We start from the raw sequence: 25,378 nt of genomic DNA, 5'->3' as shown, positions 1-25,378 counted from the left end.
GAGATTTAATCTAAATCTGCTCTGCTGTAGTTTGAACCCAGTGCCTCTTGTCCTGCCCTCCGTGGCGAGAGAGAACAACTTTTCTCCATCCTTTTTATGGCAGCCTTTCAAGTATCTGAAGACCGCTCTCATGTCCCCCCTTAATCTCCTCTTTTCCAAACTAAACACACCCAGTTCCTTCAGCCTTTGCTCGTCTGGCTGCATTCCATCCCTTTGATCATCTTCGGCGCTTGCCTCCAGATCCTTTCCAGTTTCTCCACCTCCTTTCTATACCTTGGTGACCAAAACTGGCCACAGTCCTCCAGCTGAGGCCTAACCAGCGCCAAGTAGCGCTGGGCAAGTGCATTACTAGCCTCCACAGAGCATCTGAAGCGGGGGACGAGGCATCCTGGGGAACTTCTTCCTCTCCACTGCTGCTGTCCAGGAAAAGCAGGTTCTTCAAGGAATTCATCTAGTTTCAACTTCCAGAAAAAAGTATCCCCTCCTTGTTGGACCCGTTTTTCTGGAAGTTGAAGCAAGACAAATCCAGACAGGAAATAAGGTGTACATTTTTTAACAGTGAGGGTAATTAATCATTGAATACCTTACCAAGGGTCGTGGGGGAGTCTCCATCACTGGCAATTTTTCAATCAAGACTGGATGTTGTTCTAAAAGCTCTGCTCTAGGAATGATTGTGGGGACGTTCTCTGGCCTGGGTTATCCAGGAGGTCAGACTAGATGATCACAATAGTCCCTTCAGGCCTTAGAATGTGTGAATATGCAGTCCACTGAAGTCACAGGAAATGTACTTGCTTCCACCCAGGCTGAATTTTGTCCCTGGTCACATACACAGACAAAGCCGTAGTGCATATTATCTAGGGTTACCATACGTCCTCTTTTTCCCAGACATGTCCGGCTTTTCGGCACTCAAACCCCCGTCCAGGGGGAATTGCCAAAAAGCCGAACATGTCCGGGAAAATGCCGCCCAGGCACTTCCCCTCCCGTGGCTGCTCTGCTCCTCCCCAGACTCTTCGGCTCTGTTTAAGAGCCGAGCTGCCCGAGCGCTATGGGTTTCAGGCAGCCCCCTTGCCTCCGGACCCTGCGCCGCCGGCCAGGCACTTCCCCTCCCGGGCCATTCCCTAGACAGCCTGAAAGAGTTAGAGGACAGGACCTAGGGGATGTTCCTGAGTCACAACAGACCCCTATACAGCTCAGCTAAGAAAAGGCATCTCCAGGTATCGGCATCTCCAGGTCTCACTGGACCAATTTCCCCTGTGACTGTACTCTCGGCTGCCTGTGGATATCAATACATGGGAGAAGACTCTGGGATTGACTGATACCAAACTCTCCTTACACCAGACACCGATAACAGAGGCTAGTTTAAGCTTATTAATAACGGCGCCAGAAGAAAGACAGAACGGCTGAGGCCTGGTTTGAAGTCCCTTTATTGGAGATGCCAGGTTAAGGTGGCCATGTGTATTTCAATCCTCTACAATTCTTCCTGGGATTCTGGCTTCTCCTTCACCAGGTGTTTCTTCTGGGGGCCCTAAAACACAAGTGAAATGGTGAGAAGAAGAGATCACATTGCCACAAGCTGATGAGTTCAAGATCCACATTACAAGCCTTCCCCAAGTGTGACCTAGAGAGGCAGTCGGTGAGCTGGATGCGATGGAATGTCTATTCAGACGTGACCCCTTTTCACTGCACAAGGCTTGCAACACTAGCTGTTCACGTCTCTTCCCTGGCCGCTAACTCTCAGCTCTCCTCCTGAGCGGCAGCAGCTGCGTAGCTGTGGGCTCTAGAAACCCTCCTAACCCTGGAGGAATGGGGGTAATGAATTGCCCGTCCCTGAGCTGGCAGTTTGCTTAGCTGGGCAGCATGGAAAGTTGGCCTATGTGCTTCCAAGACTGGTTTGCTACTGAGCCTGGCAAGCTGGCCTGGGGTGATGGGGAAGATTGAGTGGTAAAGTAATTATATTGATTACACTATTAGAGCATCATGACTGTGAGCGGCTAGATGAGGTTGTGTCAGGAGAATTTCCTATACAATCCCCTGTTTCAGGAGGTTGCATATGACAACTCCTTCTGAGCCGGATTTTGGAGCAGAGGGGGTTTCTGGTTTGGGTTACCATCAAGGGGATAGATTCTCAGCTGGTTACATTAGCGGAGTCAATGGAGCTACACAGAGTTACACCAGCTGAGGACAGGGTCCCAGCCCTTCTAGTTTACAAGAGTGGGAGGAAATGGTGGTTTGGGGGCTGTTGTTTTGCTTCTCCCCAGCTAAATGTTACTGAATTAAATTAAAATGTGGGGAAGGTTCTGCTGCTTTAAAATAACGAGCTTAATGGAGCAATCTTCCTGTGGCCACTTAAGACTTAATTAATGTCACCGTGCTGCCAGCCTGGCCATTCAGAGGTGACAGCAGGGACAGAAGTCACATCTTCCTGCTCCAAAAGTTCAACCCCCTAGCACATGAGCAAAAGGAGAATCTCCAGCAGTGGTTAGTGCAGAAGCTACAGCCCTATGCATTAACCTCCAGCCATCCCGAGAGTGATGTGAAGGGGTTTCATAGCCAGTCCTTCTGACCTGGAGAGAAGTTAAACACATGTGAAACTGACTAGCCTAGTAGTCAGACGGCCAGATCCAAACCTGGTTTAAATCGGCATCGCACCATTGGAGCCAGGCTGATTCACACCGGCTGTGGCTCTGGTCCACTTCGTATCTAGTCAATTTCACTTTCAGATTGCTACCACAGCACAAGGTGGCGGCGGGGTGGGGGGCAAACTCTATAAAGGAATGACTGTCTGGTTTTTTGGTTATAAACCTGTTTCCGCTGGGATTTTTAAAAGGTACCTGATTTGGGCATTGAAAAGCTTATTTACAAAAAATCCCAAATATGAGGCCAAATCTGACCTGACCTTTTTCCTTTAAAAACATTAAAAGTTTAAGGCAATCCAACCAAATCAAAGAAATGTACAATTCCGGAGCGAAAGACACCATATGTCCAACAAGATGCTGCCAATTTAACGGCTTGTTGAATGCATCCCACTGTGGGTGCAAACTGGCTGACCATATGGTGCATTATTTGCTGGCTTTGGCTGGCTTGTATGACTCTCTCAACCATCATGTTCCCTCCTTAGCATTGTTTCTGGCAGCTGAACTGCCTTTTATGCAAGACAGTCCTGTTCATTCGTTTGGTGGTCTTTATTTTCTGGGCCAGGCCCTCAGCTGGTGTTAATTGGAGCAGCTCCTTTGAAATCGATTGAGCTAGGTTAATTGACACCAGCTGAGAACCTTGAGAGAATTCACTCACCATGAAAGCTCTCTTCTCTTGAGCAGTCTGGAAGCAGCCGTGGCCAAACTTGGAAGTGGTATCAATGAACTTCAGTTCGATGGGTTCCAGAGCCCGACGGCTGCTGTGCACCAGAAGGGACTGGAGAGGAAAAGTCACAACACATTAGGCTTATGTTTAACCAGAGATTTGAAAGCATGCTTTGATGTGAGTGGAGTTAAGACATTTCACGCACATCCGTCAGCCAATCACTCCAGCAACAGTGGTTTCCTCGGAGACACACCCAGAGTAGCATGACTTTGAGTGTCATTGCTTCTCAGTGCCCACTTCGAACTGGAACGAAGTAGCCGAGTGTGTCAGATCATGCAAGGATCGCTTCCAATGAACGGCAAAACGGTTCCTAAGGGAGACGAGACTGGCTGAACTGAAACTGGAAACACCGTTAGCAGCGAGAATGGCCTGGCAACACACCTCTCCGGGAAACGGCCCCCTGGAAAATCACTACATGACTCACAAAGTCAGCTCCTTCCTTACGTGTGCGCAGCCTCGGCACTTAATTTTTAAGGGGGGAGGAGTTTACCTTTCTGAGAGTGAGCACACGTTTCTTAGTGCCCATGACGCAGCCCTTCAGCATGATGAAATCATTGTTGACTGCACCGTAGTGAGGAAATCCACCCTGTGGGGAAAGGCAGAGGTTGGGATTGCAGTAGTGAGATGTGTGGTTAACAGATATGCATCAGCAAGTGACATTTGCTATAGCAAAGCTGGGTATTTATTATTTAATTATTAATCATCCTAATTATTAACTAACCATTAATATGCTTTGCGCTTATCATACACAGCGCAGCCCGCCCGTGAGGTCTACAAATACTAGTATCATTTTACACGGGGACAAGCTGTCACAGAGGATAGAGCTGGCTGCAATTTTTTGTTCAAAGCCATTTTTTAAAAAATGGGAAATTGACTTTTTGTCCAAACTGACATTTCCAACTTTGATGAGATTTTTCTGGGTTTTTGCTGACAAACCAAAAACCTGTAAGGCAAAAAACGCCATCTGAAAACAATTGTTTGATGTTGTTTTTTGGGTGTGGAAAAGCAAAACCTCTGCAGCTTTTCGTTACTAAAAAGAAAACAAAACAAAAAGGAAGACAATCAAAATTTGTATGGCCAGAAAAAATATTTCCCAACCAGCTTTTCCCCAACAGAAATCATAAGTGATTTGCCCCAGGCCACGTCTCTGGTCAGTGGCAGAGTCGGGAATGCAGGAGTCCCAGCTCCAGCCCCACCACTTCCAATTTCTTTAGCCCTTTTACCAGCGGCGTGATCATCTTCTCGGTGATGTCGTAGTTTGTCGCGGCACTGTTCTTCACTATTTTGCCATCTTGTACGTGGACCCCACGGCCAATACGGTAAATCTGGGTGAGAACCCAGGTTGAAATGGAGTTAATGGCTTTAGGCCACATTTGCAAACAAAGTGTCACAAACTGAGCACAAAAAGCAGAGAGGCCGGGTTGGGACAAAACTCATAGGCTCATCTCAGATGTCGTCACCAGGCGATGGATAGAGCACATCCCCGCCCTCGGGCACAGATCACTGGGTCTGGACGGTGCCTAGCACAATGGGGTCATGGTCAGTGACTCAGACTCCTGGGCACTATGGTAATAAAAATAATCAATAACAATAACACCACCAAACGAAGCCCTAAATTCCCTCCTGCCCTGAAATGATATGCATGACAGAGAGATAGGACAGGATAGGACAGGACAGGAGAGGGAAGGGGGCTTGAAAGAAGGAGAAGCTGCACTAGGCCCAAGGGAGGTGTCGCACCGGTGCCATACCTTCTTGTTGAGCTCCGTGCGATGGTGGTAGCCCTTCTGGCCAGCCCGGGCAATGGAGTAGCCCACCCGGGCTGGATGCCAGGCTCCAATGCAGGCGACTTTGCGTAAGCCTTTGTGAGTTTTCCTTGGGAGCTTCTTGGCATGCCAGCGGCTGGTCACCCCTAGGAAAGCAGGCCAGGATGATCCTGTCAGAGGAGCCCAGGGGGACGGGTTCTGGTGCCTCAGAGCCAGAAATCAGAGCAAGCGTCTGTGGGGTTTGTCTTATGTTGCATCTCAAGTTATGAGAAGACGGTGGGTCAGGTTGAGGCAAACAGCCATTTTCAGAATCGGGGGCCCATGGACGGAACTGAACTCGCTCCGCATTAAACTGACTGGACTATGGTGTGTCCCACACACACACACACACATACACTGGTTTTGTCAGCACTGAAATGACTTGTCCTTATTTTGTTTACTTCAGATTACAGCAAGCCAAGTGCCCTTAGGGCTTCCATGGGAACTAAGCCCATAACTAAGGACAGGGCATTTTGAACCAGGTAAATGGAACCAAAACTGCTAAAAAGAGAACAGACGTATGGGCACAAATCCAGCGACTCTTTGGTGTCCCTCATGAAATGAGCTGGGGGGCTCTCAGTCTGGCCGCTGCTCAGACTACAGCTCAAGGACAACCACCAATACTGGCACTGATTGTCCCCAGCGTTGGTCGTCTCGGCTGTGAGGCCGAGGATGAAATGAGGGAATGAGAAATGAACTCCCCTCTTGTCCTCCGGAAGAGGATCCCCAGGACATGGGGGGATTGCCGTGTACAGTATGTGGGACACCCGCACTACCACTGCCTCTGCTGTACCTGCTCCGGGAATAGGCATTTCACCGACACTAAAAACAATGTTTTAAAGAAATGTACAGTCCTAATAAACTGGAGTCTGTTCTCCTCTGGATGTCACACAAGGGGAAGCTTCTATGCATCAATGTTAATTATTCACAATGACACATGGATTCTTCACTGTGTTTAATTGAGAATTACTATTAATTAGATGAGGTCAAGAAGCCGTGCCTTGACAATGACAGATTAGTAAATAATTACTATGAGTAATAATATTAAGTACTCAGCACTCGTATGGCTTTTTCATTCATAGATCTTGAAGCACTTGCCACACTTGTCAGTGTCGCTATTCCCATTCTACAGATGGAGAAACTGAGGCACAGAGAGGGCAAGCGACTGGCTCGGGGCCACAGAGTGAGTCGATCTGAGCACCGGGATTATAATTTAGGTCTCCCGACTCCCAGTCCTGTGCTCACTCCACTACAAAACGGCCTCCCCCAAGAGCATCAAGGAGGCCCCACAGCACAATGCCCTTGCAATGCGTAAGCACCCCTCTGCCCATCCTCCTCAGAGGATCCATGCCAAGCCCCATGGCAAAGGGGCCTCCCTCCCCCTGTACCTTTCATCCCGCGCCCCTTGGTCACCCCGATGACATCGATCGTTTCGTTCTGGCTGAAGACCGTGTGCACAGAGACCTGCTTCTCCAGCTTCTCGTGAGCCCAGTCCACCTTGTCGGCCACCGTCCCGCCGTTCAGCTGAATCTCCATCACGTGGGCCTTCTTCTGACGTAGAGGGAGCAGCTTCATCTGCATTGGGTAGCGAGGGCCAAGAAATGACACCAGGCCTGTGGGTGTGAACGTGTTCCCAGGGGCAATATCCCTGAGTGCTGGGAGGAGGAGACAGGGCCCGCTTGGACGCAAGCGGGCTGTTTGCGGTTTAGTCTGCCTGAGTCTAGCTAATCTGTCTACCCAAGGGTACGTAAAGCACCCACTCACCGTGCTGTCTCCCCAGCAGCGAAGCCCTAGACATGGCATTTCAGGGTCTCTTGCTTTTATTATATCTCAGCATGGATGCAGACTCCTGGCTGGGGACGGGGAGAACAGCACTCACCCGGGGGCGCGGTCCTTTCGCCCCGGGAAAGAGCGAGGCAAGGAGGTGGCACCTGGCTTTACTCTCCCGCCACCCCAGCCAGGCAGCAGCATGAACAGGACTCTGAGGGAGCTGCCTCCAGCCCCTGCAGCTTGGGGACAAGGCAGCCTGAGAGAGACAGGCAGAATCCGAGAGGGTCCTCCACAAACTAAATCCTGACGGGGAAAAATAACCCATCAAGCCTTGGTGTGACTGAGGCACATCCAGTGCACACACTCACTGAGCACACGCATGCGCACACACTTGCTGAGCACACACACCCCCTCACTAAGCATCCATCCCCACGTGTGCGCACACATCTATATATGCATGCGCACACAGCATATACGTACACACACACTCACTAAGCACACACACTAAGCACACGTCTCCCATTTATGCACACACAGCATATACGTACACACACTCACTAAGCACACACGCACACGCTCACTAAGCATATATCCCCCATGTGTGCACACATCTATATAAGTACACATGCACACACAGCATATATGTGTATACACACACACACACACTAAGGACACCCACCCTCCCACATGTACACACACTCTCACTAAGCACACACATAGCATACATGTGCACCCATGTGTACCCACACACACTAAACTCAAACACACACACTTTCACTAAGCACACACACTCGCCAAGTGCAAACACACACATTCTCACTGAACGCACCAACACATGCACACCAGGCATGGGTGCACACACACACACACACACACCCAGCATGCCATCAGGCTACGTGGTGATTGGCACAAGCTGCATTTCTGTAGCATGAGTTATTACTGGTTCCTAGGAAGCAGGCCTTCCCCTTCCCCACCCACCATCAGAAACACGTGTTCACCTCCTGACCACGCTGCTACTATTGCCAGCTGAGATGCTGTTTCACGCTTAACTGGAATCCCAGAGAACAAAACACTACGACATGCCATGTGCACCCCCGACTAAGCACGGCGTGGCTAGGAACAGAGCGACGCCCACCCTTCCGGGGCCAGCCGGGCACAGACATGGAAACTGGGCTCTGCAGAGAACCCTCTGAGCCCGGGGCTAGCTGGATGGATTTTAACAGGAGCTGAGCTGTGTGTGTCACTGGAGCTCACCAGCTGTGCAGCAGCTGCGTGGATACGGCCACAGGGACTCGCATGGGCAGTCCCCCTGTCTCCAACGGGACTGTTCAGAGGTGCACGTGCAGCAGACTGGGGGCTCGTCCGGCAGCATTTTGTGTTTTCGGCCTGTATTTCCACCCACTGCGGGCAGCGCTACGGCGTCACATCACCTCCCAGCGCCGGTGTCGCATCCCACTTTTCAAAAATCAGCGGGTAGTGATGGCGGCAGCCCGGGCCTATCCGTGTCGTGTGGCCAGACACAACTTTAGACCTGCCGTGGCGACCTGCCGTGGCGAGCTGACAAACCCAAACTAGCCCAAAGGGCCCTCGGGCCAGCCCAGATCCTCCTGGGCTCTGAGGAGTTGAGAGCTCCCTGAGGATCCCAATTCAAATAGCCCCTGACTATCCAGTAGCTCTGGCATCTGGCAAGCCCTTCCCTGCGGCCAGGATCACAGGTTATTTTTACCCCATCACCTGACACCAGTTGCTAGCGTTACACCGTTCACTGAGGGGCTTGGGACCAATGCCTGCTTCCTCCCAACGAACTTGTGAGTGCCTCTGGCACTGCCCACTGCGAGCCCTGTGGCTTCTCCAGGGTCCCGAGCAGCAGCAAGGAGATGGAAAACTCCAGGCCCAACCCTTCCACAGCAGCCGGGGTGTCAGTGCCAGGCTCCTGGGCGAATCCCAGTGTAGAGACTTCCATTGTGCCCGTTGGATTCCCCCTTGCACTTTCAAAAGGACGAGATTGCTCTTTGATAAGTGGCTGCAACGTCAGTATGCACCTCCTGCAGCGTGCACGTACCGCAGCTCCAGCACCCACTAACCCGCCTGCCACTTCAAATCCTGCACCAGTGACAAGAGGCCCCAGCCAACAAGACCCTCCATTCCCCCCCAGTGATGAGAAGTGCCCCGATTCCCACCTGCTAGTTGCTCTCGGCTTCCAAGCCCTTACCCCACTCCAACAGGCTATTGGGATCAAGTCCCACACCCTGTGTGAAGTTCTGACCTGAGTGTGGACGATGACTCGAATGACCTTGCAGTACTTCTTCATGGCCGCAAAATCCTTCTCTAGCTGTTTCTTCCCGTCCTTGTCCTGCCACTTTTTGCAGTACCTGGTGAAGGCCTTTTTCTTGCTCTTGTGCCTAAGGACAGGAGCCTTTTAATTATGCTGGAGACTGGAATAATGAAGCACCAAATCTCAGAAACACAGTACAACATGTGTGACAAGGTTACTTAAGGAGGGGAATAGCTCAGTGGTTTGAGCATTGGCCTGCTAAACCCAGGGTTGTGAGTTCAATCCTTGAGGGGGCCACTTAGTGATCTGGGGCAAAAATCACTACTTGTTCCTGCCTAGTGAAGGCAGGGGGCTGGATTCAATGACCTTTCAAGGTCTCTTCCAGCTCTATGAGATAGGTATATCTCCATATATTATTAAGGCTTGCTATTGGAAGCATCATGCATCCATCATTGCACCAAGCTGAGGTGAGCAAATGCAATACACACAAGACCATTAGAGGGAGCTCAGAGGAGGAAATGGTGGAAGGACATTAATGGACCGACAACACTTGCAATTCGGGCAGCTTTTTGTATAGAGAATCCCGTTGACACCCACTGATTTGCTCACTTAGTGAAGTCAAAATACAACAGCAAAAATAGAGCTAAATGGAAATGAGACAAAACAGTCTCTCTATTGAGGATCAGGGACATTTTAGGGGTCAGATAGAAGGCATGGCTACACAGCCATTACAGCCATAAGTTTACTCAATTACAAAGACTCAAGCGATCACTTTCCTCACTGCCGCTCCAAGATGTGGGAAGTCAATCTCTACAAAGGTGCCGAAGGGCCACGGGCTAGATTTTGCTTTAATTTGCACCCCCGTAAAACTGGAATTACTCTATTGACGTCAGTAGAGTTACTTTGATGAACCAATTACAATGGTGAGCAGAAGCTGGCCTCAGCTACGCAATGCATAATTGACCTGTGGAACTCACTGCCACATCACCGAGACAAGTAACTCAGTACTATTATTATGTGAACCAGAAATTTGTGCACACACGTTCTTATTCACAGTAGCCAAAATGGTCGTGTCGTGCAGCTGTGCGCAATTAAACAGCTGCTGCATTTCACACCCAAGTGAAGGATTCCAATGTGGAGACATTATGAAGAGCCTCTTGTGGCTAACGTGGGGGTGGGGAAAGGCGACGCTGTTACAATTGCCAGGAAACCCATGCGCCGAGAGATTCTTACCAGTTCTTGTAGAAGCGGCGTCTGCACTCATCGCTGAGGTGCTCAGCAAAAATGGTCCTGAAATTTCTCAGGCCCCTGGGAGTGTCTATGTATCCCACAAGCCCAACCACTACCAGGGGTGGGGTCTCCACTATTGTGACTGCTTCCACCTCTTCCCTCTTGGAAAGCTCTGAAATCAAAGGGTGTAGCAGTGAAGTCAATGGGAGCTGACTGTGCACAGTTCTCACAGGACCAGGTTCTTTCAGGGGAGCCGTGGGTGGCCAGTAATTCTCTTAATTAGATACCCAAGTTCCTGGTGCCCAATGCACCTTCAACTACATCGTGTCCCAGCAGAGGGCAACTGTCTATTGGTGTCTCCGCCTTTTATAAAGGCAAATTGACTTAGAGCAGATGGGGATGCCAGTTGCACAGAACTGGAGACCTACCTTTGTCTACTGCTCAGAAAGCAACAGTACCCAATGTCCCCATCTAAACCCTGGGACCCCATGCAGAGTATGAGGGAAGTTACCCCTCCATGGGCTGTTCACTGCTTGGCTTCTCTGCCAACAGGGAGCTAACTAATACCAGCTGTGCTGGTGACCTTATGATGTAAGGTAGGAATTGCACTGAGAACGGCTAAACAGCTGCCAGGTGATTTTTGGTCACTGGTGAACTGCCATTTCAAATCCATAACCCATTCCCAATCCCCATGAGCTATCCATCCCAGCCGGCCATAAGAGACTTTTCCCTCTATCCTTCCCTGGACTCAAACTAGCTGATTCAATCAAAGCCTCTTACTCAGTCCTGGCCTGTGAACTTCTCGTAGGATGTGCGTCATGCCAGCTTTGTAGCCCAGAAAGGCTGTCAGGTGGACTGGCTTGCTGGGATCATCCTTGGGCCAGGTCTTCACCTTCCCGCGGTGACGCCGGCTTCTCTTATGAGGGAGGAAGCCCAGGTGGCCATGCCTGGGAGCTGAAAACTTGCGATGGGACTGGGGGAAGGCAAGAAACAAAAAGGATTCAGTTTTACCTTCAAACCCAGAAGGCTATGGGCCTGAGGCAATGCTGATTGAAGACAATGGGAAGGAATCCTTGGACTTCAGTTAGATTGGCTCTATGTATATTACAGATTTCAGGACAGCAGCTTGTTACATCAGGCCCATCTGCTATAAGATGTTTAGAAATAAAAAAGGAATTATATGAATTACAAAGGCCATTATGTATCTCGCCGATGGATGCATGATCTCAAAGTCTTCTCAGACCTGAGAGAGGAAATTCACAAATTATTTTTTCCTCCATTTCCAGTAACAGAGCGAAAGATCTCCCTAATGGGACAGATTTTATTGAAGTTTATAAATGTAGTCCCCACCCTTTGCGTCAAAGCATTCGAGTCTCTGTGAAAACTGCTGACGAGGATTTGCTAAATAAAACATCTTGACTATAATTGTCCTTCTTTCTGCTAAGAGAAGCGCAATGTTTTCCAGATTTGCCCCACTTTGGCGTTCATTATTATTCTTAATATGTGGAGGGCCCAGTCAGGGTTTGTACAGCATTGTGTTCGGTGCTGCACAAACCCAGAGTGAAAGCTAGGCCCTGCTTTGATAGCCGTACATGCTCATCCAGACAAGTCACAACCAATGGAGGTAACTAACAATTGGAAGAAATGGGGGAGGGTGGACAAAGGAAACCATAATAAGAACATGCCACATGTACAGGCCAAATATAATTATGAGAATTAACTAGAAAAGTCACAATCATGAACTCAACCTGGGCATAGCAACCACTACCACCTTGGAGAAAGTTGGACAAATTCCTACAATAGCAGCATAAAATCGAGGTTAAGGGAATCAGCCCAGCAGCAAAGGAGTAAATTGACACTCACTACAACTCCCTCTTGTTTATTCAGTAATTCCAGTACCAGATTTCCCTTTCCCCTAAACTTATTCTCCAGCCCAAAGTGGAACTGATTGTTGATTTCAAGCCAGTTTCAAATGTGCTCGTTTAATCTGCCCAATGAATATCTCAAGCCCATTAAATGTTCTACCCTACAAGCTATAAGACATTAACATGGAACGTTACAGACCATGGGACGTCTTCAGCACAGCTCAGCAGCACAACGAGGCAGCCACCAAGTGCCTCTACAGTCTAATACCTAAGATGTTTATCAGTCTGAAGACACAAATTTAGCTGCTGGCTTCATTCAACGCTATATTCATTTCATACTCAGAGTCAGACCCTGGCAGATTTGCTAACAACAGTTGTGATGTGGTAAAGGTCAATTGCCAGTGTCTCAATTTACCACAGAAACAAATTGAACATGAATGGAGGGAATTACAATTGCTACCTACAGCACAATATATGAAGACAATATCCTGCCCTCACTTATACCTAAGCAACCCCATCACTTCCAACTAGATAACTACATGCCTAATTAACTACCTCCAGAGTTTTTTTTCTCGTGCATGCCTGCCCTGCTGGTAACTCCCCAAGGGCAGGGACCTAGGCCAGGTATTCCCAAAGGGGATGTTATGATTGCTTTGTAACCCCAGGGCAGGGAAGAATTCCCCTCCTCTCAGTAGTGTGATTTCCTGTACTTAGCAGCACTATATTTAGAACTACTGTATCACTAAAGGGCAGTCAACATATTCTGTGCATATACTGCCAAATCCTGAGCTCAGACCCCGATCCTGCAACAAGCTCCATGCAGGTGGATCCCTGAGCCCACACAGAGCTCATCACAAGACTGGGGCTTTCAATTCATACTCAGGCCAAACTCATCCATTTCACTAGGTACCAACAGAGTAAAAATCTCAGGGTCCCCTCCCACCCACCAGCCCTGTATTGTCTCCTGTGCTCTGTTCCGCCCAAAGGATGAGGGCTTTCACCACTCCACTTTAGAGAGACTATTCCACACATAAACAGATCGCATGGCAGGGAAGCTTTTCCTCGTATCTCTTTATCCCTTTCACTGTGCAACACTGACACAGTGCCTATTCAACAGAGGTAGCATTTCTTTAAGTGATGATATTTCATTGGACCTATCCAGAGAGGACATAACTGGTGCATTGACCAGCATGGGTGCTGTGCTTTAGCTCAAGTAACTAGCTGTGCAGTAAGAAAGAGGTTAAAATCTATCAGTAAAGTATAATTTAATAGTCCTTTTTTGTTTTTATTCACTTTAGTTACTTGGGATCTGGTTAGCCCTTTACTTCAGGTCTTCCATAGCCACACCGTCTTACCTAGCCGGAGACTAACAGGATCTGACAGGATATGTAACAGTTAATATTATCACCCATCTCTATGAAAATCAAGACTGTCCTGATTTTCAATTATTTTTCCTGGACCCACAAACAGCAGCTCACAGAGTTCTCCAAAATATCCCATTTTGGAGCAGCAGTGGGGTGGATGGGGGGGGGGGGGGAATATGCAAATACAATCCCTTCTTTCTTGTAGGTCAGTACCATGTTGTGCTGGTACTTGCACTAAATGAAGATTTTAAAAAGAAAGGAAAATTGGTTGTCTGATAGGATGCCACCGGGCCTAGATTTTTTTCTCTTTTTTTACTAGCTTGGCTGAGGTTTGCATTTGCACGAAAACCAGTTAAAGCTCGACAGATGCCAGGTCTTTTCATATCTCTACATTTAGTAATAAAAATAAAGGCCCTGCCTCTGGACAAAAAGTGACAGGCATCATCACTGGATTGTTTTAATCCTTTCAAAAATAGCCCCGTGTCTCAGAAGAAGTGAATGTTGCCACACTATCCAACTACAGCATTACTACACGTAGCTGCGGGATTGCCCACTGTTTGTCTTCAAGGGCCTGATCCTGCCCCCTTTGAAATCTAAAGGAATTTTGTCCTTTGACTTCAATGAGAGCACAATCCTTCCCCCTCCTAAAAGCTACAGATCCTTTTTCTCTTTTGAAAAGGTGGCAGGATGACAACACGCAGGGCGGCGTGTTCCCGTGGTTTTGAACGCAGCAGTGCACGCTGCTTGGCGGGATCGCACCGGGGGCCTGGGTGGGGTTGCCCCAAGAGGCGAGCCAGGGGAGTCGGTGCTGTGGACTGGGACTCAGGACTCCGGGGTTCCACTCCTGGCTCTCAGAGCAATCAAAGGCAGAAATGGAGCCCCCAATAGGCAGAGTCAGACTCCTGGGGGAGGGGGTCAGAGCCGGGCTTGTGGAGTTTGTGCCAGGGGGGCTAATAGGTGGTAGGCTCCTGGGTCCCCTGGGGCTAGTGCTGCTGGCAGGAGCCCTGGGGCCGATTCTATTCCAATGGGGGGCAGAGAGGTGGGGGAGGGGAGGAACCAAGCTCGCCGGGGGAGGGGGGTCGGTTCGAGGCTGGGAAGGGGGTCCCAGGGGTACTGACCCGTTCCAGCCCGCCTGGATCCCGCTCTCGCCCCCTCCCCTGGGGCTGCAGGAGTTTACGTGCCCCCCCCCCCGCCCTTAGGAAGGAGCGAGGGGTGCATGGGGCGGGGACACCATTTGCGGGGGGGAGGCAGTTGCCCCCCCCCCATTTACCAGGCTCTATCATCACATACCGCGTGCTACATGCTGACCCCCCTCCCCGGGCGTTCTCCGCTTTACCCCTCCCCCGGGCTCGCGGAGAGTCCGGCGCACCAGCTGTAACGACCGGAACTACATATCCCAGGGGGCATCGGGGGAATGCGTGGCGCTGCGCATGCGTATCGGGCGGGGCCCCGTGTCCTGCCCCCGGAAACGAGACGCTCTCGAAGCGCCGCAGGACGCTCCCCGAGTTGCGCCTGCGTGCCCTTTGACCTTTGCCCCCACCTGACCCTCTCCCAGCTTTTGTAGGTGGTCGCCATCTTGTACGGGCCGCTGGGGAAGGAGACTCCGTCGCCGCCGCCATGCCGGACGACTGGGACCCGGAGGTGTACAAGAGGCCGCCGGCCCGCACCCCCATCCCCGAGAAGCGGTCGTCGCTGCCGAGCCCGCTGACCATCATCAACAGCCTCTACTACTACAGCGTCGACGCGCCGGTCACCTTGTTCCGAGGTAGCGGGCCGGGCCCCCGGCTGCTCCCCGGGCAGCCCCCGCGCCCATCCCCGTGGAGCTAGGCCTAGCCCCGGGGCACGCCCCTGGCCTGCTGTGGGGCAGGGCTTCGGGCTGCCCGCCAGGGGCTGGGTTCACCCTGACCCCGGGCTGGGTCCCAGCCGCCTCGGGGAGCCCCCCGGGGCCCCTCTCGCTGCCTGACAGCGCCTAAGCAGCGGCTGTGGGAACAGCCCGCGGACCCGTTGCTGCCAGAGGGTCACGGGGGACCGTCCCCTCCGAGCTCCATCAGAGCCACGAGCGAGGGCTTAATGACCCCTGTCTGTCCATCGCCTCTGGGGCACCTGGCATTGGCCCCGGTCAGAAGACAGGACACTGGGCTGGATGGACCACTGATCTAACCCAGGATGGCCGTTCTTATGCTCTGCCCAGGACGGGGCTTGGCGCTCCGGGGATGTGTCCCACTCCCGTCTGGCGCAACCGCCCGGGACCAGGTTGCTTTCAGTGCCATGTGCTCTCTGGAGACTCTCCCCCCCGGGGTATGCCCTGATTCCTTATCGCTTTTTGATGGAGAGTCATTTATCACGTCTGATACCGTGAGGAACGCTGGTCTCCCTTCCCTGGTTAGTTTTGAACTCTGTGATAGAAAATGTCAGACTAATAACCCAGAGGGCAAGTGACTTGGCTGATTTTGTGAAGCTTAGACATCCTAGTGTAGCATTTACTGTATTTCCATAGGGTTACAGCTTGGCATTCTCTCTGTAGAGTCAGTTTGGGAAAGTGAGGGCAGGTGGACATGCACCTGATATTATCAATCATTCCCGCCCAGTCAGTGGCACATAGGCTGTATAGAAAGTAACTCAAGATTTTGTTGCAGAACAAAATACATATTGCAAAATTCCTTTCATTTTTATTTTCCAAGTCACCCAGTACACGTTAGGTTATGGAGACAATTTGTGTCATGTGTCCTGCATGCTTTCTATCCTAAACCAGAACTGTAACCTGCCCAGTAGTTGTTTTAGTTGGTTCTGTCTATCTCTTTGATTAGTACCTTGAAGATTCATGAATGTGGTGGTTGACTCTTGCAGAATGGATGGAACGCCAACATGCGAAGAGAAGATATTATTACTATCATCGGAAATACAACCGTGTGCCGGATCTGACTGAGTGCTTGGAGGATGACTATGTATGCTTCTTTGAAGCTGAGGCTCAGTGGAGGAGGGACATGTATGTATATCTACAGCATGTTGAAGAAAACCAGTAGAGCACAGTATTTTTTTTGTCTTGCAATAGATTGCTTGGGATTGGTATGCAGCTTTCATGTGGTTTGAAGCTGCAAAATCATAATGGACTCCCCCGGCCATGAAAGTTTAGAAGCCTGTTCCTGATTCAATCATAGCTTGTCACTGTAGATACTCCACACTGAGGTTTCCCCTAGCTCCTGCTCCAATTTAGGAAGCTTCTTTTCTGCTAGTAGCAAAGCCAATAAGCTTCCTTAGAAGCTTATTTCAAATACTGGGCAGCTGCTGGTGTTCCTCTATCCCTGACAGAATTCCAAGTATCTTTTCTGCAGCATGCCTGAGTTGGGCTCTGAATAGAACCCGAAAATCACTACTGATTCTCCTTCTCTGTTGCCACTACATATGGCATTGCTGCCAAGCCCCTGCGGCTTGATTTTGCTTAGTTGTGCCTTTTAATTGTATCCCATATTAAAGCAGCTAATAAAATTGTCTCTTTTATCCAGAATGTAACTTATTACATTCTCCAGCTGCAGGAAGTTATTGCCACTGCTGCAGTCACACTGATCTCTCTCTCTCTCTCTCTCTCTCTCTCTCACAGGAAAGTTGATCAGGAAATTGTGAAGATAATTCAGGAAAGGGTAGAAGCTTGCCAGCAGATAGAAGGAACTAACTACATTCAGAATTGTGTAAAGGAGATAGAGCAGTTTACTCAGGTTGCTCAAGCCTATCGAGATAGATGTGAGTAAGGCCATCTAAGGCCTCTTAATTTATTTGAAAAATGTTCAGGTTTGACCGTGGCATGACTTGCGGGGGAGAGCAGGAGAGGATGTCGAATATCCTAAACCTAACCTAAAGATTTGGAGACTGGTGCTGTCAGCTCCTGAAAGAGGGACCATAGAGTAACTCTTTGATTAAGGCTCAGAAAGGAAGTATGGCTAAGCTTTGTTCAGAGCAGGGGTGGGCAAACTATGGTGGCCTGTGGGATTGCCACCTCTGTGGTGCCACAGGCCCCGTGCTGCCCCAGGAAGCAACCGGCACCATGCCCTTGCTGCAGGGAAGAAGAGGGCTCCTCACACTGCTCTTGCCTGTGGGTGCCTCCCCTGGAACTCTCATTGGCCGTGGTTCCATTCTCAGCCAATTGGAGCTTCGGGGGAGGTACTTACAGGCAAGAGCAGTGCGTGGAGCCCTCTTGGAGGTATCCTATCTCCTAGAACTGGAAGGGACCTTGAAAGGTCATTGAATCCAGCCCCCTGCCTTCACTAGCAGGACCAAGTACTGATTTTTTTTTTGCCCCAGATCTCTAAGTGGCCCCTTCAAGGATTGAACTCACAACCCTGGGTTTAGCAGGCCAATGCTCAAACCACTAAGCTATATATCCCCCCAGAGCAGTGCAGGCCTGAGGGCAGACAGGGAGCCTGCCCCGGCCCCAGTGTGCACCACTGCCATCCTGGAGCTGCTCCAGGTAAGCGGCGCTGGGCTGGAGCCTGCACCCCTTGTATACCCTGCCCCCCCAACTCCATGCCCTGAGCCCTCTGCTGCATCCCACACCCCTTGTCCTGAGCACCTTCTTGCACACCATGCCCTGGCCCTGCATGCAATTTCCCCATCCAGATGTCACCCTTGGGCCAAAAAGTTTGCCCACCCCGGTTCAGAAGATGGAACTGTAATGAGGGGGGTTATTTATAACTTTGTTAATGTCTTCAGTGGGACATCCAGGTAAAGGGCCTGATTTGAACACTTCACAGCATTTCTTCTCATCTTGTTTTAGATGCTGATCTTGGTGCCAATGGAAATGCTAGAAAATGTTTAATGAAGCAGAAACAGAGAATGATTGCAGAAAGAAAAGCAAAAGCACAAGCAAAAGACTAAGCTCAAATCGTCAATGTGTAGTATTTGAAGTTTAAGGTTTGAATACTGTATTGTGAGGGGTTTCAGAGTGGTAGCTGTGTTACTTCTCATCGTATTATGTGAATCTTCCAATGTACCTGGATGCTGAGGCTTGTATGAGTTGTATTACTCAACTGTACAATAAAGCATTTGCAGAGAACATCTCTGCCAGATAACTAGGTTCTAAAGCTTATGATGCTGTCAGCCTTGTGAAGAGGTGAATATATTGAACTATGAGTGCCATTTGTAAAGAAATATAAGCAAAAACATTGGCAGTACTCATCCTTGCACTGCAGAACACCACAGCATCCCCTTATCAGCACAGTCATGAACACTACTAGAAAAAGGGCTCTGGCCAGTAGACCAAGCAAAATTGTTCATCTTTATAAATGAAGCAGGAAGCCTTCCCTTGGTCTAGCCTGAAAGCTTGAACTAGAAGATTATAACTCAGGGAGCCCTTTCATGGTCAACTATATCAATGGATCAAGGATTTTTCACATTAATAGGTCATTTTAAACATTTAAGTCCATAAACCTCTACTTGATTTTCCCTTGGTCTTTTAGAAAGGCAACTCCTGATGCTTGAAAGTAGAGCACCTTTAGGCATGTTAACTGGTTGTGAGGGTTTTAACTTCTCCCAAGCAGATGACTTGGGAGTTTATTTTCCCCCTTAACCATTAACTGGATAAATGCATTATTTGTCCTTTAGTAATAATGCTCTATATGGAACTCAGCCATTGATTGCATCAAAGTACATTTTTCTACCTTGAGTTTTCCAGTTTGCTCTGAGGATGCAATTTTTATGTCAAGTCTTTGAAGGTAATTACTGCAGTTGTCTCTTCAGATAAAGTTGCTTTTGACAGCTTTAGTGACTAGCCATGTGAATCACTACTACTGTATTGAAGAATTATCCCATCCTTGACTGGCAGAAAATTCTTAGTTTGCCTTCCAAGTAGGACCCTGTGGTCTTGATAGTCTTTAAAAATAGTTGAAGTACTTACAAGCTACTTTTGTATGGTCTACATTAGTCAGTCTGACTTTTCATTAAAGCTACCACCAGATCCCACAGAACAAATAAGTTTTATCTGATCTCATTTCTAGAGCAGCAGACCCTCATTAGTAGGGAGGAAGTTTCAGTCTGGGCCCACATCAGTGAGTAGGGGAGTATCTTTTCACTAACTCCCAACAACAGTATTGTTTCAGACAGAAACTCAAAGATCTTCTGGTTTCTTTCAGCATCACTTAAGTGGGAGTCTTCAGTGCTTTACTTACATTTGATCTGTTTGGTTTTTTTTTTTTTGAAGTCTTCCTAAAAATTAACCATTAACAGTTTTTGTTTCAGTAATCCTGTTACATGCTGATCATTCAAACCTAATTCACTTTTCTCTGAGGAAAAAAGTGTTTCCTCTGTCCCACCAGTTATTGTAAGTTGTTGAACAAGTGAGCACTGCTGTCTCTGAATTCATTTGTTTGGGCAAGTTAATCAGGAAATCTTACTTTTTCAAGTAGCTTTTTTTTTTTTTTTTTTTTTTTAAAGTCATTCAGATGTTTAGCAAATTAAGGATTAGTCAAAAGAAACTTTGGCTACTGTATCACATTTAGCATATGTTCAACTGAACCTTTCACTGATCCATATCTTTCATGAACAGAGATTTCACTTAAACACAGAAATCCACATTGTCAGCTGAATCTGCATCCCCCCTCCAATGGATTAAAAATCCACCAAACTCTTGTTCACTTATCACTTTATTTTGTACAAAAACATTTAAGTTGTTGCCACAGCAGCTGCTTGGGTTCTCTGCACTGAAACTCTGGTGTGGGTCTTAGCCAGATGATCAGTGAATTCCTGCAAAAGAATGAGACATTTCACTGCCTTGAACCAAATGATGTTGCAGGCCTCACTGTACAGCGGTACCATTTTAAACTAAACTAGAGACTGAGTTTTTACAAATGTAAATGTATCTTTCCCTGAACCCTCCAAGCTCCCTCCCTCCCCATTTTATTCTCTAGCTACTTGGCATTCAGGAGATACCAATGACCAACTTGGAGAGTCCAGAGGAGAGCAACAAAAATAATAAGGTTAAAAACTAGGCATATTTAATCTTGAAAAAAAGACTGGGGGGGGTGGGTACCTGATAAGTCTTCAGATATATTATGGGCTTTTATAAAGAGGACAGTGATGGTTGTTCTCAATCCAATGAAGATAGGACAAGTAGTAATGGGCTTAATATGCAGCAAGGAAAATTTAGGTTAGATACTAGGAAAAATAACTAAAGGGTAGTTATGGACTGGAATCCCAATCACTGAAGGTTTAAGAACAGGTCAGACAAAACCTGTCAGGGATTGTTTAGGTATACTTGAGTCCTGCCTCAGCACAGGGGCCGAGCTAGATGACTGCTCAAAGTCTCTTCCAGGTCTACATTTCTATGATTCTATATGAAAACACATCCTCACTTTATTAACTGCAATAGAAATTTTAAGGAAGTCCACTCCTAATGAAGTCAGCCTTTAGGAGTTTGGCATGATGAATTCTGAGATGAAGAACAAATGCCCTGATTTAATTCTTACCTGATAAGGAGACTTGGTGAACACAGTCTCCTTCCAGAGGTCAGGGGTCAGATAACTGTAGGTCTTGGAGATCGCATCAAAGGTGGCTTTAGCTATTGAGAAAAGTCAGACATTGCACTTTGTGTTACACAGTACCGATGAGAGGCCTCAACAAAGCTGGGACTCCATTGTGCAAGGCACAATACAGACAGCAAAAGCCAGTGCCTGCCTCAGAATTTAATGGCCCTCAATCTAAAAAAAATGTAGAGTTTGAAAAGGAACAGGGGGACCATATCACACTGTCCCTCTGTCGTGCATATTGAACTCATTTTCTCTCTCTCTCCAATGACGACAATTACACTACTTCAGCCAAGTGTAACTGAGCAGAGCTGAGAGAATTTTGAACAGAACACACAGGAGGAGGATGTTTTATAATTCAATGCCTCAAAGCCTTTATTACAAGACAGATCTAACTTCAGAATAAATTTTGGCAGGATCAATCTGCACTGTACAATCTGGTAGTATATTGGGCTCAATTCCTAGTTTGATAAGGGCTTTTAATTTAACATTAGCTAAAATAAGTATTAAATAAAACAGGTAATTTAGTCATCCACTGGGACTATATTACAAAGACACCTAAAATGGCCAGAGGTACAGTATGATTTTAAGCCAGACAGTTTAAACGCCTAACAGATTGGACAACTGGCCCAAAACTTAACTTACCAAAGTTGCCCAGGGTAGCAGTACAACCCCTAGCTGAAGTATAGCAGTCATCAATTCCAGCCATCATCAGCAGTTTCTTTGGAACAGGGGCAGATACAATTCCTGTACCACGGGGTGCTGGGATCAGACGCACCAGAACAGACCCACAACGACCAGTAACCTAAACAGAACAGCAGATTACATTCAACTAATCTATGAGACTACTTAAGATCTAATAACTCCTTCATGCTTTGAAGTGCAGCACAGAGCTATAGTGAAGCAAATTAGTCTTTACCTTGCAAGGTACAGTATGAGGTTTGCCAATCTTGTTACCCCAGTAGCCTCGTCGTACTGGTACGATGGATAGTTTAGCCAAGATGATTGCCCCACGAATAGCAGTGGCAACTTCCTTGGAGCATTTTACACCAAGGCCAACATGACCATTGTAGTCACCAATAGCAACAAAAGCCTAAAATTAAAAGAAAAGCTTTTTAGCTGTGTATACATGTTGCACTTACAAACCTCCTTTCAATAAGAACATACCCTATCACCCTTTTACCACCTCAGACTACATCCAGCACAGATTTTGCCCCTTGGTTATGGTAGAGTCCTTTATCTCCAGCACTATCTTGAGAATCTCTAGTTTTCCAAACTTGCAGTGCAGAATCTGCTGCAAGAAGTGTACAGCAACTCCAGAAGTGTAAAGAGACCATTAAAGGCAGATTTTTTCAATAGGGCAATACTCCCAACTATGCCACCATCCTTGCAGCTCCCCATACAGCAGGGGTGACTGGAACACTGCTACCTTCCATTTACTCAGTTACACACCACTCCAGCCAAGTATAAATTACAGCAACTCCACTACTCAAATTTGTACCAAGGGGCTGGTAGGCTGTTAAACCCACTTTTACCCCCAAACTGTGTTCCTAAGCCAAGGACAATTCAGGTTGGAGAGAACTGGGGATCTTGATTCTTGAATACCCTCTGCAGCCATCACCTGGCCAGAAGGCTGCATTTGAAAACTGGCCACATAGCATTCCCTCTTTTGGACCAAATACAGTGTCTCCACAACACTCAGTTCCTGGTGAACCATAGCAGTATCATGCAATATAAATGAATTGTGAATTTATAAGGTTACATTCAGAAGGATATAACTGGTATTCAATAAATTAACACAACAGTGCTTATGAGCTGACTTCTGTATATTTGGTAGGTGGTCTCATGAATATCTATGATTTACCATCTAATAATTCCTATACCACCTAATGTTGTGAACACCAGTGAAAGTAACTGTAGATTCTTTACTATCCAACAACAATATATACCAGGAGAATAAGTATCACATCAGGCAAAAGATGGAACAGTTTCCAATTAAATGAAACAATCTGCTTCCACTTTAGTCAAGAGTGAAAAGCTACCTTGAACCTGGTACGCTGACCAGCACGAGTCTGTTTCTGGACAGGCATGATCTTCAGAACCTCATCCTTCAGGGAAGATACCAGAAAGAAGTCGATGATTTCTGATTCCTGCAGGAAGCAAAGTAACTTAGTCAATCACAGTTCAAAAGCTACCCATTACCTCATGACAGACTTAAGATGGTATTGATAGGCTTCCTGCAACACAGCACAGAAATGAACAGTTCTATGTACCAATATGGAGTGATAGTATTAACATATTTTAGGTAAGATTTGAATAATCTACTATAGAAAACACAAGCTTTTAAATATTCAAACTATATCATATAATGCACAGTACAATCGAATGTACTTAAGTCATAATAAATGTGATTTGCGTTTTGAAACCTGTATTTTCCACTTTCATCAGAACACAGCTGCTGCATTGCATCAGGCATTATACTACCTTTACATAGCCTATTCCCAATAACTCAAAGGAAGGCAGGAGACTCAATCCACTTGAGACAACTATGTAGTGTTCTATCACAAGGGAGCAGATGAATCCCATCTGTCAACCACTTAAGCCCTAAAGTAGGACAGATCTCTATAATCAGAACTTCCCAACTGGCTAATGCAACACCTATTATATGATAAAAATAACTTGATTTGCAAATGTATTAGTATGCACTCTAATTCTGAGACACCTACACAATTCATATAGGCTTACCTTGATTGGAAGGGAGAAGAGATAAATCTCTTCAAGAGACTTGATTTTCATATCCTTGACTAGGCGACCAAGTTTGGTGACAGGAATCCACTGTAAAAAAGAAAACACCCAATAAATGTCAGTGACAATCCAGGGTGTCAATCATTCAAGAATTATGCTGTGCCCCTTAGAGCTTATAAGTTTTTATTTTTCCTTTAGCTTTATCAGTAACATACTTTTTATCATTAAAGTGCAACAGCAATAGAAAAAATTGCTTTATGCAGAGTTTGAAAAACTTTTTAGAAAACCAATCATGCAGTATCAATTTTCTATTAACAATCACATGATTATCAAAGTATAACAGAGCTCCCAGTTCTAACAATGCATTTGTCATTGGTGTCCACATGCGAGCATTAACACATGTAAACTTCACAAAACATTAAACACAGATACATGTCTTAGAACTACAGAGAGAAAGATGGCAGTCTTTAAAGACTGGGTAAAGATAGCAGAGTTGACAAATGGGCTTACTTCTTTGTCTTCAGCTTTGCCACGGGCCCCACGCCCTCTTCCACGACCCCTGCCACGACCCCGACCACGGCCTCGGAGACCACTGCCAAAGCCACCTCGGAAACCCCCTCTTGCAGCTCCTCCTGCACCTCCCGCACCTCCTGCGGGAGCAGCACCGGCGTCGTCCGCCATTTGCTATACAAAAGGGACAAATACATATTTACTTGCACAACTGTTTAACGTACACACATTCTCAAGGGCAGCGTAGGCACCAGGACCATACAATTCCCCAAACTAAAGTGATCTGGTCTAAAGTACAAGACAGAGAGTAGGCCCCTTTTTAGCATTTGCTCCAGTCACCGCACTATCCCTAATCCACTTCAAACTAGTTTTTCTAAATAGATTCCTATTCCTCTTCCACAGTCCCAAGGGAATTTCAGCTCCCATTTCCATCTCTCCACCATCCCCAAATGGGGCACAGCCTGGAAACGTTTCGGCAACCCATGGTCTCAGCGAAAGATGCCCTCAGCCCTTTTTAGAGTAGAGCTTTCTCTACACTCGCCTCATACTGCACTAGCTGCTATCCCCTCTTCTCCTCAGTCCAGCACTGAGGCTGCCCCGTGGGCTCCTCGGAGAGCACACACTAAACTAGCCGGGGAGGGGGGTTGGCTCTCCCTTTCACTGCAATACACTACTACCTCAGCCCACCAGTTCCTCCTGGGCAGAGATCAGACCCCGAACACCCCAGATCCCTTCCCCTCCTCCCCCCGGCCCCAAACACCCCAGATCCCTTCCCCTCCTCCCCCCGGCCCCGAACACCCCAGATCCCTTCCCCTCCTCCCCCCGGCCCCGAACACCCCAGATCCCCTCCCCTCCTCCCCCCGGCCCCGAACACCCCAGATCCCCTCCCCTCCTCTCCCCGGCCCCGAACACCCCAGATCCCCTCCCCTCCTCCCCCCGGCCCCGA

The 25,378-nt window shown here is 47.9% G+C and overlaps 3 protein-coding genes and 1 non-coding gene across 7 annotated transcripts; 1 reads left to right on the top strand and 3 right to left on the bottom strand.

Annotated features, from left to right (window-relative positions):
• Window positions 1-1,408: 1,408 nt before the first annotated feature.
• On the bottom strand, window positions 1,409-15,085 carry RPL3L (ribosomal protein L3 like). 4 transcript variants are annotated; one of them, XM_034784372.1, is made up of 10 exons: window positions 15,003-15,085; window positions 11,218-11,410; window positions 10,441-10,609; window positions 9,199-9,334; window positions 6,551-6,737; window positions 5,109-5,269; window positions 4,584-4,685; window positions 3,851-3,946; window positions 3,292-3,411; window positions 1,409-1,525 (listed from the first exon to the last, which is right to left on the bottom strand). In XM_034784372.1, exons 2-10 carry the CDS (start codon window positions 11,255-11,257, stop codon window positions 1,469-1,471), a joined length of 1,068 nt encoding a protein of 355 aa, XP_034640263.1. In that variant the 5' UTR covers window positions 11,258-11,410; window positions 15,003-15,085; the 3' UTR covers window positions 1,409-1,468. The 4 variants fall into 4 exon arrangements, with proteins under 4 accessions (XP_034640263.1, XP_034640264.1, XP_034640265.1 ...); XM_034784373.1 differs by lacking the exon at window positions 15,003-15,085 and adding an exon at window positions 14,957-14,988; XM_034784374.1 differs by lacking the exon at window positions 15,003-15,085 and adding an exon at window positions 14,785-14,933.
• Window positions 15,086-15,198: 113 nt separating this feature from the next.
• On the top strand, window positions 15,199-18,729 carry NDUFB10 (NADH:ubiquinone oxidoreductase subunit B10). Its single transcript, XM_034784375.1, has 4 exons — window positions 15,199-15,431; window positions 16,514-16,652; window positions 17,265-17,404; window positions 18,435-18,729. Exons 1-4 carry the CDS (start codon window positions 15,284-15,286, stop codon window positions 18,533-18,535), a joined length of 528 nt encoding a protein of 175 aa, XP_034640266.1. The 5' UTR covers window positions 15,199-15,283; the 3' UTR covers window positions 18,536-18,729.
• A 1,551-nt stretch (window positions 18,730-20,280) lies between these two features.
• RPS2 (ribosomal protein S2) lies at window positions 20,281-24,639 on the bottom strand. The gene is made up of 7 exons (XM_034784555.1): window positions 24,433-24,639; window positions 23,923-24,012; window positions 23,220-23,327; window positions 22,097-22,270; window positions 21,823-21,982; window positions 21,121-21,212; window positions 20,281-20,398 (listed from the first exon to the last, which is right to left on the bottom strand). The coding sequence occupies exons 1-7, from the start codon at window positions 24,601-24,603 to the stop codon at window positions 20,318-20,320; spliced, it is 876 nt and encodes a 291-aa protein (XP_034640446.1). The 5' UTR covers window positions 24,604-24,639; the 3' UTR covers window positions 20,281-20,317.
• Window positions 21,359-21,498, bottom strand: LOC117884571. The gene has a single exon (XR_004647592.1). It is a non-coding gene; the product is annotated as a small nucleolar RNA SNORA64/SNORA10 family (small nucleolar RNA).
• Window positions 24,640-25,378: the final 739 nt, after the last annotated feature.

Source organism: Trachemys scripta, chromosome 10 (assembly GCF_013100865.1).
Source record: "Trachemys scripta elegans isolate TJP31775 chromosome 10, CAS_Tse_1.0, whole genome shotgun sequence".
Taxonomy (NCBI): Eukaryota; Metazoa; Chordata; order Testudines; family Emydidae; genus Trachemys; species Trachemys scripta.
This window is presented reverse-complemented; position numbering and strand designations above follow the sequence as displayed.

Excerpts from the sequence above, each read along its gene's own strand:
- RPL3L (XM_034784370.1), bottom strand. Across the intron at positions 3,412-3,850 it reads GTGTGCTCACTCTCAGAAAG|TCCCTTCTGGTGCACAGCAG; the intron begins GTAAACTCCTCC and ends TTTCCTCTCCAG. Across the intron at positions 1,526-3,291 it reads AAGAGAAGAGAGCTTTCATG|GGCCCCCAGAAGAAACACCT; the intron begins GTGAGTGAATTC and ends CTTGTGTTTTAG.
- NDUFB10 (XM_034784375.1), top strand. The coding sequence starts at position 15,284 with ATGCCGGACGACTGGGACCCGGAGGTGTACAAGAGGCCGCCGGCCCGC. Across the intron at positions 15,432-16,513 it reads GCCGGTCACCTTGTTCCGAG|AATGGATGGAACGCCAACAT; the intron begins GTAGCGGGCCGG and ends TGACTCTTGCAG. Across the intron at positions 16,653-17,264 it reads GCTCAGTGGAGGAGGGACAT|GAAAGTTGATCAGGAAATTG; the intron begins GTATGTATATCT and ends TCTCTCTCACAG.
- RPS2 (XM_034784555.1), bottom strand. The coding sequence starts at position 24,603 with ATGGCGGACGACGCCGGTGCTGCTCCCGCAGGAGGTGCGGGAGGTGCA. Across the intron at positions 22,271-23,219 it reads GTCAGCGTACCAGGTTCAAG|GCTTTTGTTGCTATTGGTGA; the intron begins GTAGCTTTTCAC and ends TTTTAATTTTAG. Across the intron at positions 20,399-21,120 it reads TCACCAAGTCTCCTTATCAG|GAATTCACTGATCATCTGGC; the intron begins GTAAGAATTAAA and ends ATTCTTTTGCAG.